This window comes from Camelina sativa, chromosome 17 (assembly GCF_000633955.1).
Source record: "Camelina sativa cultivar DH55 chromosome 17, Cs, whole genome shotgun sequence".
NCBI lineage: Eukaryota > Viridiplantae > Streptophyta > Magnoliopsida > Brassicales > Brassicaceae > Camelina > Camelina sativa.
Window position 1 is genome coordinate 13,607,364 of NC_025701.1, and position 13,225 is coordinate 13,620,588.

At 40.8% G+C, this 13,225-nt stretch overlaps 3 protein-coding genes across 7 annotated transcripts in view; 1 reads left to right on the plus strand and 2 right to left on the minus strand.

Annotated features, from left to right (window-relative positions):
• The window catches only part of LOC104757082 (alpha-mannosidase I MNS5-like), a 20,507-nt gene continuing 7,282 nt past the window's right edge, over positions 1-13,225 (plus strand). Inside the window, exons 1-15 of one of the 4 annotated variants that reach the window (XM_019239246.1) lie at positions 11-356; positions 621-663; positions 757-822; positions 902-963; positions 1,048-1,147; positions 1,296-1,478; positions 1,552-1,600; positions 1,719-1,898; positions 2,063-2,183; positions 2,307-2,388; positions 2,480-2,565; positions 2,677-2,777; positions 2,889-3,030; positions 3,121-3,268; positions 3,449-3,895. In XM_019239246.1, coding sequence (XP_019094791.1) covers positions 211-356; positions 621-663; positions 757-822; positions 902-963; positions 1,048-1,147; positions 1,296-1,478; positions 1,552-1,600; positions 1,719-1,898; positions 2,063-2,183; positions 2,307-2,388; positions 2,480-2,565; positions 2,677-2,777; positions 2,889-3,030; positions 3,121-3,268; positions 3,449-3,619 — 1,680 coding nt within the window. In that variant the 5' untranslated portion in view covers positions 11-210 and the 3' untranslated portion in view covers positions 3,620-3,895. Of the gene's footprint in view, positions 357-620; positions 664-756; positions 823-901; positions 964-1,047; positions 1,148-1,295; positions 1,479-1,551; positions 1,601-1,718; positions 1,899-2,062; positions 2,184-2,306; positions 2,389-2,479; positions 2,566-2,676; positions 2,778-2,888; positions 3,031-3,120; positions 3,269-3,448; positions 3,896-13,225 lie in introns of those variants that run through there. The other 3 variants (XM_019239247.1, XM_019239248.1, XM_019239249.1) reach the window with 3 other exon arrangements.
• Positions 3,950-13,225, minus strand: part of LOC104757081 (F-box protein At5g25290-like) — a 24,955-nt gene continuing 15,679 nt past the window's right edge. Inside the window, exon 2 of one of the 2 annotated variants that reach the window (XM_010479790.2) lies at positions 3,950-5,184. In XM_010479790.2, the coding sequence (XP_010478092.1) occupies positions 4,214-5,184 (971 nt within the window). In that variant the 3' untranslated portion in view covers positions 3,950-4,213. Of the gene's footprint in view, positions 5,372-13,225 lie in introns of those variants that run through there. The other variant, XM_010479792.2, reaches the window with a different exon arrangement.
• On the minus strand, positions 5,791-7,022 carry LOC104757080 (ubiquitin-fold modifier-conjugating enzyme 1). Its single transcript, XM_010479789.1, has 3 exons — positions 6,562-7,022; positions 6,418-6,479; positions 5,791-6,103 (listed from the first exon to the last, which is right to left on the minus strand). The coding sequence occupies exons 1-3, from the start codon at positions 6,892-6,894 to the stop codon at positions 5,974-5,976; spliced, it is 525 nt and encodes a 174-aa protein (XP_010478091.1). The 5' UTR covers positions 6,895-7,022; the 3' UTR covers positions 5,791-5,973.

The window sequence follows — 13,225 nt, forward strand, 5'->3', positions numbered from 1 at the left end:
CTGCTCGAAAAGGGTAAAAGGGTAAATGTAAGAAGGGAACAGATCCCCAAGAACAGACGACTGCTATCGAATCGAGAGATCGGACGCGGCGGAGCGTGGCGGAGGAGAGAGAGATGATGAATGCGTAAAAAGTCATCGTTCATTCATTCGTCTCTTTTTTTCATTTGATTGGTTTCTTTCTTATTTATATAGACAGCTTCATCATCGATCATGATGTCTTGTACTCTCCTCAATCCAAAGAAGCGTCTCTTCCTCTGCTTGCTTGTTTCTCTCGCTTTCTTCCTCGTCGTCGACACCTCCTCTCAGCAGCATCTCGAGGCCAAGAAGAAACTTATGCGAGAGAAAGTACGCCAGATGTAAGCAGCGTCTTTCATTTCAATCTCTTCATTAAAAATTCGTTGTTCAGCTTCGTTAGGAATTAGCTATACTGTTTGAGAGAGTTAGGTGGAACTTTAAATTTGATATTTTCATAAATTTGTCAATTTGTCCTGAGGTGCGCACTAGTCTGCATTTGGTTCCTTTCTAACTTTCCAAGTGTAACAAACAAACCATGTTTTCTGAAAACAAAGAGCAAGCAAATAGTGTATTATTGATGATATTTTCATTTTCCCGTTTAACAGGTTCTATCATGCGTATGACAACTACATGACTTATGCGTTTCCGGTTAGTGCACACTACTTCAACTTATTGTTATATAAGTTGATGAATTCCTCCTGCTGCTCTGTTTGAGTTTCATTGCGTACTGATTTCGGACAGCATGATGAGCTAAAGCCTCTTACAAAAAGTTTCACAGACTCCCTCAGTGAGCTTGGAAATCTCAAGGTAACTTACATTACTAGCTCATTCAGCTTCATTAAACGATTTGAAGCAGAAGCTTGACGACTTTATTTCTGATTTCCAGCTTGAACACCTGCCAACAGATTATAATGGATCAGCTGTAACACTTGTTGAATCCTTATCCAGGTATGTTATACAAATCTGACTGAATGCATCCCATAAACAAAAGTATTTTTAACACCAGTATGACATGATTCTCCTTTGTCCCAGCCTTGCTATATTGGGAAACAGTTCAGAATTTGAAAAGGGAGTTCGCTGGCTCTCAGATAATCTAAAATTCGATATTGATGCACGGGTCAACCTTTTTGAGGTAAATAACCCAGTCACTTCATACGAAGCTTTATTTATATATTTGCGCTTTGGTACAGATTCTGTTGAGTGTCAAGACTCTTGATGTTTCCCCAAGTTCCATTACTCGGATGATTCTAACTGGTGCTCTTTTTGCTTTTGATCTGCAGTGCAATATAAGAGTTCTTGGAGGACTTATCTCTGCTCATCTTCTTGCAATTGATCCAACTAATAGGCTGATTCAGGGGTCCTACAATAATCAGCTTCTTCGACTAGCCGAAGACCTTGGAAAACGCTTTTTACCAGCGTTTGAAACACCCACAGGATTACCATATGCATGGATTAATTTGAAGGTACTGAAACGAGCTTTCGCTTCTAGTTTTCTTGGAAAATGAAATCTTTACCCCAAATAATATCTTTTGGTAGAATGGAGTAATGGAGAATGAGACAACTGAAACAAGCACTTCAGGATGTGGTATGTATATTGTTTTCCCTTGTTTCTTTTACATTCTTAACCACAAATATTTTTCTTTGATGAAACTAGTTTTTCCGAATATGTTCATAGATTTATTAATATGCATTTTACACGTCAGGTTCTCTCATTCTTGAAATGGGAGCATTGTCACGGCTCACTGGTGACCCTAGGTTTGAATCAGCTGCATTACGTGCGCTTCGTCAGCTGTGGAGGATGCGAAGTTCATTAGATCTGCTTGGGACGACGCTGGATGTGGTAACTGGGGAATGGCTGGAGTACTCCTCCAGCATTGGAGCTGGTATGTTGTTCATTTTTAGAGAGATTTTAGTGGCAATTCTTTCTTTTTTTTTCGTAAGAGTTGGCTGCAAAATCATTCTACTTTTATGTGCGGAATGAATTTGTGCCTTAGGTTAATGTGGTTATTCAATCTCTGATGTCTAATTTCATTGTGGTCTTCTAAAGGGGTTGACTCTTTCTATGAATACCTCTTGAAGGCTTATATTCTTTTCGGAAAAGAAGACTACTGGCAAATGTTTAGTTCTGCTTATCTGGCATCTCAGAAGTACTTCAGACATGGGCCTTGGTAATGATATATACTAGCCTGGAAAAATGTACTTCCACACTCTCTATTATGGCACTAAGACTTCTATTATGCTCAAACTGAAAATTGCTAGATGTAGTAATGAGTTCTATTTACCTAATTTAGGTACCATGAAGCTAATATGTGGAGTGGGAAACCTACTTATTGGCAGCTCACAAGTCTTCAGGCGTTTTGGCCCGGTCTACAGGTGTAATGAATGAATGGATTCTTTAAATGTCATAGAAAGAACAGTTGAAAAGGGGATCTTCTGATTCTCATGCTTAAGTTCTTGCTAGTAGGTTCTCGCAGGAGATATCGCAGCTGCAAATTCAACGCACCGCGAGTTTTTCTATGTATGGGAGAAGTTTGGTATATTACCTGAGAGGTATGTATTCAGTTTTCTTTTCTTTGTTGGCGTCCTACTTGGATCTTGAGTTCTCTGTCATTTTCAACTTGGCTATTTGGACTAAAGGACGCTGAACATATATTTGTTCAGGTATCTACTGGATCATCAAATGATACATCCGACCATGAAGTACTATCCACTACGTCCTGAATTAGCAGAATCCACGTTCTACCTATACCAAGCTACAAAAGGTTTTTGTTTGTCTTTTTAATTTTCTCACCCTGAATGTTTATTATCTGAAGTACCAGATTCAAGGCACCTCTCCATTGACAATAGATATCACTTGTTTCTTCTTTTTGCAGATCCGTGGTACCTAGATGTTGGGGAAGCAATGGTGAAATCTCTTAATTTGTACACAAAGGTCCCAGGGGGATTTGCAAGTGTTAGAGATGTGACGACCATGCAATTGGAAGATCATCAGCACAGTTTCTTTCTTGCTGAAACGTGATATTAACGTTCACTTTCTTACACGTTATTCTTTTCTTACCTATACAATGTCAGAACATCACATTGGTTGGTATCTCACATTCGCAGGTGCAAGTACTTATATCTCCTCTTCGATGATTCATTTGTGGCCAAAAGGAATTATATATTTACAACCGAGGGCCACCCTATTCAGGTTGTGAGCTCCTGGCATGAGAAACTACCAAAAAGTTATTCAGGCAACTGGACGCTTTCAAAGGTCTGTCACTTGTTCCAGCTCTGTTCATTTTTGAAGAAATAAGACTTGTATGCATAGTTAGTTTAGTTACACTGCATAGTAATGTTATTTTTTAGTTGATAGACAGAAGGGCAGCCATTAAAAGAACCAAAATCGAGTCTAAATGCATTATTAGTCCTTTCTCTGCTTCTGCTAAACTAGGAACTTGCGAATTTGCAGAGAGGGGCATGGGAAAGTGGAGCTAGCGCATTGTCACTGCAAGTATGTCCATCGATAGCTCTCAACTCTAGACGTCCTGAGCAACACAGAGAGAGTGCTTGCCATGTCCCTGACGAGAAAATCAATCATAGGTGTCGGAGCAACAAAGAGTGAGGAGTTGATGCCACTACTTGTAGACAAAGATCCTGCAGCGGAGTTGGATACTGCGGCTTATGGAATCCCTTATAACTTTTGACACAAAACAGGGCGTTTTAGAGGTTTAGGAAAGGAAAGGAAAGAGAAGAGTTGGTTTGGTTGACAGTAAAATGAATAGTTGTTGCATGAGGCTGTTGTATCTTTTCTTTGAGTCATCAGTCTTGACATGGATATATATATATATACTACGGGAGGATTAACCTCAATGAAAGGAATATTAATGTTTTTCTTCAAGTATAGCTTTATGAATTGGTAACTTTTAGGACCTTTACAAGTTAACAACATAAAAGCTTGCAATCACTTTAATTCACCACAGGTCGTGCAAAACGAAAACAATCTCTTGATGCAGATGTTGACCTGAAGTGATGGTTGTGAAATTTGGAACATAAAGTCAAAGAGATTTAAACACCACCGCAATATGTCATAGATTATACATCAAAAGCAAAAGATGATAACAAAGTAGAGTCTGGAAATGTGTGTCAACAACACCAGAGTTTGCAGCAGAAAGAAAGAGAGCAAGGCCGAGGGAGGAAACCATGAGGAACGTAAGAATCAAGAGGGAAGAAACCACTGAGCATCCTTGATGTTTGAGGCATCGAGACAGGGGTAGCGTTTGACGGTCTTTGTGGTAAGACTGAACACACAGATGTCGAGGGATGAAGTTTGGCGGTGACGGATACGATCACCGCGGGTGAAATAGATGGAGTTAGGCTCAATACCAAGGGTATGATCAGCAGGCACGGTGATACCCAAATCCAAAAAGAGGGCCTCATCACCTAGAGAATGTACCTCAACAAACATGGTGTCATAGGTAGTCGGGTAAAGAACTTGAGGATCCCTCTTGTAGAGGTGGAACACCCTATCCTTTGAAGTTAACTCGTAAGTAACGACAATCAAAACCTGACCAGAGCTTGTAACAACAGCAATGCTTTCGATACATGAGATGATCTTATATTTGTTGATTCTTTCCATTTCATCCCTACTCAGAGGTGGCAGCCACCTTGGAAAACTATGCTTCTCGGACACATCAATGAAACCATCGTGCCGTGGAGACAAATCCAAGTGTCGAACGAAACCACGGGTGGCAAAGATGTAAAGATCGTAACCTTTAAGGAGCATATCGTTTACACCTCGTAACTCCCCGAGAACACCGTCCCGTGTTGAAATCTCGCGGTAATGATCATCCCCTTTCTTGCAAAACGCTATGTAATTGCTCCTTTCGAAAAGCCACAAGACAACGAAGTCTCCTCCTTTCTTGTCCTCGACCCACAAACGACCTCTCACATCTTCGGCAGTAGAAGGATCCGTTCGAGATAAAGTACGGAATGCTACATGTCTGATTTTATCTTCTCCTACTCGCTCAATCTTAAAATGGCTACCCTTGAATGTTTCTAGTCCTGGAAGATCGATCCTCTCCTCCTCGCCAAACACATCTATAATATACAGTTTCATTCGAGAATCTATCACCAGAAACCACTTACCGGAGCTTGCCACGAATCGATACCCTGAAAGGTCACTCTTCGTCTCGTAAACCGTATCATCGCCTGGGTTGTACACACGACAACCATCCTTTTCTTGAGACAGCATCAGCAACGGAGATCCGCCTTTTGGCTGCAGAATCAAACTCGAACGGAGGGCCTCTGCAGACTCAAGATCCGGATAACTCAACTGTCGTTTCAGCGTACATCTCTCCATTATCAGGGATTCAGGACGGATACTCTCTCGTACGTCTATTAGGTTTGAGAAAGAAAGCGTTAAATTGCGGATATATATACCATAGCCCAATTTGAAACTTCCACAGCAAGATAGTGGATATTAGGTATGTCGCATTGTCACGGCTCACTGGTGACCCTAGATTTCACTCAGCTGCACTACGCCAGCTATGGAAGATGCGAAGTTCGTTAGATCTGCTTGGGACTACAATGGATGTCGTAACTGGGGAATGGCTGGGGTACTCCTCCAGAATTGGAGCTCGTATGCTGTTCATTTTCAGAGGCAGATTTTAAGCAAGTAGCACAATATGGTCTCTTAAGCCCATATGCTTCTATGACTCATATTTGCTAACTTTTTTTCCGGATCAAAGAGCCTGTATCAAGTTAGCATACCAGTTGCCAAGTAGGAACATCATATACTCTCAATTGTGGTGCAAGTGTTTATAATAAAAACATTGCAACAGCTTTGAATCTTTATTCGGTTTTCATGTAAGTGTTTTTATAGGGCAGAAGTATCCACCTCAGTCATTTCTGAGTTCAGCTATAACTGAATAAACAAACACCTCAACAATTCTGAAATTGAAAGACAGGTTACATAGATTATGATTCCGCAGATGTGGCTGCGTCATCTTTGTGCTTAATCATGCCGGAGTCCACAAGAATTGGAATCTCTGCAGCAAGCCATGGAGCAAGTCCCAAACAAAGTGCATGCGCTATACCAAACCTAGGACTGCATAAACAAAAGTCATTCATCATTGCCAAGAAAACGAGTTAGGTGCTCGTAGTGGCGATAGAAATGGAATGCATAATGTGTTTAACAAGGGAATCGTAACACGGAAACATATAGAATGTAAGTCGAATGAGATGTCCATTTTTCATTTAGGCCTAGCACAGACAGTTGTACTCGAGTTTGCTGCTCTACAAACTAATCCAATAAACATCTTAAGGACTGTGATTCTTTCATGATTCCTCTAAAACCGATCTAAAACACTGCTGCATGCTTATCTTACAGTGTCTATACAACCAGAAAGCATATAAATTTACCAGTTCTTAGCCCAGAGCGGCTTGAAATGCACAGTCAAGCATATCTTCCCACCTCGATACATCTATAGACAAAACAAAAAACCATCAAAGACAACCCCAATTGACAAGAAACCACATCAAATCGAAACAAGAAAGCCCTTTTACCTTCTGGGTCTTGCCGTCAATTTCAGGCAGCTCAAGCTCAGGAGCAGTGGCAGGGTAGGTGATAGGAATATCGAACTGGAGATCGAATTCGTACTTGAGAAGGTTGTGAACATACCAACACTTGCCAGTCCAACGAGTTCCTTCAGGATTGGAGGCAGAGATACGGAACCAGTCATTGTCGTTGGACTTGTTCATTTGGGTATACGCAATCAAAGACTTGTACTCCTCTTTGAGCCTCTGTGTCCATGCCGCGCCGTCTCTTGGACCCGCCTTTGTCGTCAGAAGCGGAATTCGCGTTAGCGTCGACTTCGTGTTCGGATCCCATCCTTCCATTTTTCTTCGCCTTTTCCTCGCCCACAGATTTGATTTGGGCGTTAATTCAAAACCCTATTTTTTGTTTTTGTCGATCGGAATCGGATGCTTGGATTCTGATTCTGATTCCTCTTTCTTTTAGCTTTTGCTTTTGTTTGTCACCATTTGTAACCGAAACAAAACAAAAGTCAAACCGTTTTGAATCATGCGATTTTGGTTTGATGTTGGTTCATTTGGTTAACATTGTTTGATTTTTTATTTGGTTCGGTTGGGTTGGTTTGGTTGTAAATATTATTGACTGTTTTTTTTTTGTTTTTCTGAATATTTTTTCGTTGGTATTTTCTTTTACCAAGATTTTGTTTCAAATTAGTAGTAAGCTGTTTCAATTCAAAACTAGTAAAAGAAATGAGTATTGGAGAGTATCCGATGTGTGGAATGATAAAAAAATATTGAGTTGAAAAATAATAAATAAAAAAAGTTATGCCTCAATTTAGAGGTTATACACAATAAATATTAGATCTGTAAATATTTTAGATACATAATAAATATTTAGGTTTTTATTCAAAATCTCTGTAATGATAATGAACTATGAGGTAAAAATGAGACATGCATGTACATCTCGGATTCTCGGATCATCCAAAAGATGATCATAGATCACGTTCTCAACAAATTTATGGGTTTTCATAGTATTAGCATCCGTATTTATGTAATTTAAAAAAAAACAAATAAAACGAGGCCGTGGTGGAATAGCTGTCGTATATGAGATACACAAAATTGTTGTGGCAAACTTAAGGTTTGGCAATATGATAAAGTATTGTCAATAAAGTTATTCTTTGTGTTATGTCAATATATGGCAAAAGTCAATTTCAATAATGATTTAAAGTTTCTGCGTCGTTGTGGTTATGAACTGAAAAAAAATTATAATTAAAAATTTATAGTATTTGTAACATTTTTGAGAGAAAAAAGGTTAAATTGTTTGTAAAAAATCTTCCATGAAATACATCATACCAATAAAGTATGCCTAAATTATAGGAAAAAAATAACATTTTCTTTTAGAATTGTATCTAGTTTACAATTTGTAATATATATGCCTTCAGACTTGTGTAGTTTTAGTACAATGGTACTTCTATACACTAATAGTCACTATGTTGGCATCCGCTCTATGCCTTTTAGATTTTTTTTTTTTGTATTTTCTTGAAATAATATTTATTTTTTGTTGTTTTGAATCAAATATTATAACGATGAATTCCTCAAAATATTACATCATTAGTTTTTCCTAAAAATACCACACTTTAATATTTTTCTTCAAAAAATATCACAAACACCAAAAAACTTTAGTATTAACAAAGTATTTTTTTGATAAACCTAGTTTTTATCATTATTATGTACTTTATTAGAATTACAGAGATGATTATATAACAAACTTAATATTATTTTTGTAACTTCTTAAAATTTGTTTTTTAAATTATTCTCTTATAAAAAAATTAAAGATTTTAATTAAAATATTTCGTAGTAAAATTTACATTTTTCTTAATTAGTTATTAATAACTTTAGTCATATAAGAAATATGCTATTTTCTAAATAAAAAATATGATTTTATTTAAAAAAAATATATACATATCTATATATATGTGGGTTTCCTAAATAATAGGAAACTAATTAATATGGTTTTAAAAAAAAATGTTTAATTTAAATACATTTTCAGATTCTAACCCGATAACCCATTATGAAGGAAACATATATTTCTACCTGAATCCAAATTTGGTTAATTTCGGGTAATTTTCAAATTTTGAATCGACCCAAATTCTTTTTTTACTTCTCTTTTATTAATATAGAGATTCTAAGACCTATCACCTATACTTATTGACATAGAAAATTATGTGATTTTAGTTCACCATAGATCGTGCAAAAAGAAAACGTCTCTTGATGCAGATTCTAGCAAGTAGCAACTATATGGTATTTAAGCCCATATGCTTCTATGACTCATATTTGCTATCTTCCTTTCCGGACCAAAGAGCATGTACCAAGTTAGCATACCACCTGCAAAATCAGTCATTGATTTACCAAGTTTGCAGTGTTGGTCCTTGCAGAAAAAACATGAAAAGAGGATCTCAAAACAATGGCCACAGAATAAAAATGAAAGAAGGGTTATATCTAGTGTTTTGTTTCATATCAGCATAATAGCCAAGGCCATTTTGGTCATGATTGTAACAGATGCTGAAGACTGGAGCAGAAAGGAATATACATTTTACACGTCAGGTTCTCTCATTCTTGAAATGGGAGCACTGTCACGGCTCACTGGTGACCCTAGGTTTGAATCAGCTGCATTACGTGCGCTTCGTCAGCTGTGGAGGATGCGAAGTTCATTAGATCTGCTTGGGACGACTCTGGATGTGGTTGTAGAGTATATAAGGAAAGGATAGTGTAGTAATTCTTGAATACCTAATTCCCTCTGATGTACATACTATATATATTGTAAACAATCTCAATAATAGAATCAAGCCTTCATTTCTATATGGTATCAGAGCTATAAGCGATACCTAAACCTAAATATATATTTTCTTTTTTTTTACACGCCGCTCTCTCATCTTTCTTCTCGTTCAAGTTTTCTTCTTCTCCTCTCTTCTTTGTAATGGCTTCTGAGACTGTTGCTGTTGTTCCTAACAACTCCACTCTCCTGAGTGTTAACATGTCTAATGTCACTAAGCTCACGGCGTCGAATTTCCTCATGTGGAGCAGACAAGTGTATGCTCTGCTCAACGGTTATGCTCTTGCGGGATATCTCGATGGATCCACACAGGCTCCGCCTCTCACGAAGATGGTCGATGGTGTGTCTACTCCTAATCCTGACTACTTGATCTGGCAAAGACAAGATCAACTTATTTACAGTGCTATTCTTGGCGCTATCTCTGTTTCGGTGCAACCGATACTCTCCGCAGCATCAATCTCGGCTCAGATCTGGGCCAAACTCTCTGACACGTATGCAAATCCGGGTCGTGGTCACGTCCAACAGTTGCGAACTCAGGTGAAACACTGGAAGAAGGGAACTAAGTTGATTGATGATTATGTTCAAGGGTTTGTGACTCGGTTTGATCAGCTCTCGCTTCTTGGAAAACCTTTTGATCATGAGGATCAGATCGACTTCATTGTGGATGGTCTGCCGGAAGAATACCGACAAGCTGTTGATCAGATTCAAGCCCGTGACACGACCCCCTCCATCACGGAAGTTCATGAAAAGCTTCTGAACTTTGAAGTCAAACTTCAGACTCTGGCGTCGTCATCCTCTATTGCTCCCATCTCTGCGAATGTGGTTACGTACCGTCCTTCTCAACAACACCAAAACAATTCTCGCCATCCCAACTCTGCTCCCTTTCGTGGCAATCAGCGAGGTTCTTACCGTGGTAATCGTCACTCGTCCCACCATCAACAATCTCACTCCAACCAATCCCGTGGGTATCAAGGCAAGTGTCAAATTTGTGGAATTTTTGGTCATAGTGCGAGGCGTTGTTCTCAACTTCAGCGGTCTGGTCTGTCCTTCTCCCCGAGTCCATACTCACCTGACGCTGGTCCATGGCAGCCTCGTGCTAATTTGGCCTCCATGTCCTACAATCCGAACAACTGGGTTCTTGATAGTGGTGCGACGCATCATCTCACCACTGACTTGAGTAACCTGGCTCTTCATCAACCCTACACAGGTGGTGAGGAGGTTACTATTGCAGATGGCTCCACCATTCCAATCTCTCACACTGGTTCATCAACTTTTCCTACCCTATCTAGACCGCTTGCTTTGAATAATATTCTTTATATTCCCAATCTTCATAAAAATCTCATCTTAGTTTACCAATTATGCAATACTAACTAGGTGTCTGTGGAATTGTTTCCTGCCCACTTTCAGGTGAAGGATCTCAGAACGGGGGCCCGGTTACTCCAAGGGAGAACTAAAAACGGATTGTACGAGTGGCCGCTGTTGTCCAACAATACCATTTCCCTCTTCGCCTCTACCACCCCAAAAACATCTCTTTCCTCCTGGCATTCACGTCTTGGACATCCAGCTGCACCGATTTTACAGTCTATTATTTCAAAGTTTTCGATTCCTGTTTCAAATTCTTCTCAAACACTTGTTCCTTGTTCACATTTTCTGACTAATAAGAGTCATAAACTTCCTTTTTCATCAAACACTATTACTTCTCACTCTCCCCTTGAATATGTCTACTCAGATGTTCGGACCTCTCCCATAATTTCAGTTGATAATTTCAAATACTATCTGATTCTTGTGGATCACCATACCCGCTATACCTGGTTTTATCCTTTACGTCAAAAATCTCAAGTCAAGGAAATGTTCATCGCTTTCAAGGCACTTGTGGAGAATCGATTTCAAACAAAGCTCCAGACGTTATACACAGACAACGGTGGTGAGTTCATTGCCCTTCGTCCGTTTCTTGCGAGCCATGGCATATCACATTTAACGACACCTCCTCATACGCTGGAACACAATGGCTTGGCCGAACGAAAACATCGGCATATAGTTGAGATGGGGCTCACGTTGCTTCATCAGGGTTCGATTCCGACATCATATTGGACGTATGATTTTTCCACTGTAGTGTACCTTATCAATCGTCTCCCGAGTTCGGTTCTTCAATATGTGTCGCCATACTTCAAGTTGTTTCAACAAGCTCCCAACTATCTCAAACTCAGAATTTTTGGGTGTTCGTGTTTTCCTTGGCTTAGACCGTATGCCAATCACAAGTTGGAGCCGCGATCTCAGGAGTGTGTTTCTTGCCTATTCCTTGACGCAGAGTGCTTACCTTTGTCTCGATCGTCAATCAGGGCGGATTTATATCTCTCGGCATGTCCAGTTCATCGAAAACACATTTCCCTTCTCTCATATTCTCCCCACACCAACTGCACCCGATCCCACATCTTTCTCCGTCCCAAACCGTGTCTCCACAATTCCCATTGTTCCACAACCGCCGTCACTTGTCAAGCATACCATTGGACAATCAAATATTTGCCCAATGGTATGCTTGACAGGTATAAGGCACGGTTGGTGGCTCGTGGATTCAATCAGCAGTACGGAGTTGATTACTCAGCGACATTTAGTCCGGTGATGAAGTCTCTCACTATTCGCCTTGTACTTCAACTTGTTGTCTCTCGCTCTTGGTTGATTAAACAGTTGGATGTTGTTGGTGTTGGGTTTCGCCGATCTGAGGCCCACCTGATAGGCCCACTAAAACGAAGGAGAGAACCAGGTGAATGGGCCTGGTGAAGGCCCACGAAGAGGAGCCCGAATCAGAGGACGAAGTCAAGTCAGAGGAGAAGTCGGGATGGTGGAGCCGAGATTCGGGGGCGAGATTGTAGGCGGACGTTCGAGGAAGATCTCGCCCATAAGTTTGGTTTAAATAAGGGATCGATGTAAACGATTAGCAGTCGTAATATCGGCTTGCAAACTGCGCCCTTATTTCCAGTCACATACGATCGTGGTAATGACGTCCCAACCCATTCGCACCATCCTTCATAGTCCCAGCCAGTCCGGTAGACTAGCCAAATGGGCCATAGAACTCAGTGAGTACGATATCGAATACCGACCACGCACCTGTGCTAAGGCGCAAGTCCTTGCCGATTTTGTCATCGAGCTCGCCGCGACCAACGAAAATACCGAAAACGTCTCCGAGAGATGGTCGCTATACGCGGACAGATCGTCATCCAGGCAGGGGTGCGGGATCGGAATCCGACTCGTATCCCCGACTAACAAAATAATGGAACAGTCCTTCCGACTCGGGTTTGCAGCCTCGAACAACGAGGCTGAGTACGAGGCCCTAATAGCCGGACTCCGGCTGGCTTTAGGTGTGGGAGTCAAAGAGCTCGCTGCATACAGCGACTCGCAGGTCGTAACCGGACAGTTCCATGGGAACTACGACACGAATTGTGAACGGATGGGCGCTTATCTTGAAATCGTTCGGTCAATGGCCGCTCAGTTCTCGACATTTGAACTCACCAAAATCCCTCGGGGAGAGAACTCGGCCGCCGACGCCCTCGCCGCGCTGGCCTCCACCTCCGACCCCTTGGTAAAACAAATCATACCCGTCGAAGGAATAGATCAACCGAGTATTTCTATACCTGTTAAGGCTCAAAGCATTAACCAGGTCGAAGCCGGAACCGGTCCCGACCCAGAAGAAGCCGACCAAGCACCCGATCGGGACGATGAGCTCCTAGACGATCTTATCGCCGAAGACGAGCAAGAGACGGAACCCGAAATCGACTGGCGAGTCCCAATTCGCGAATATATCACAAGCGGAACCGCACCACAAGACCGGTGGTAAGCGCGTAAGCTCAAAGCTCAGAGCGCGAGGTT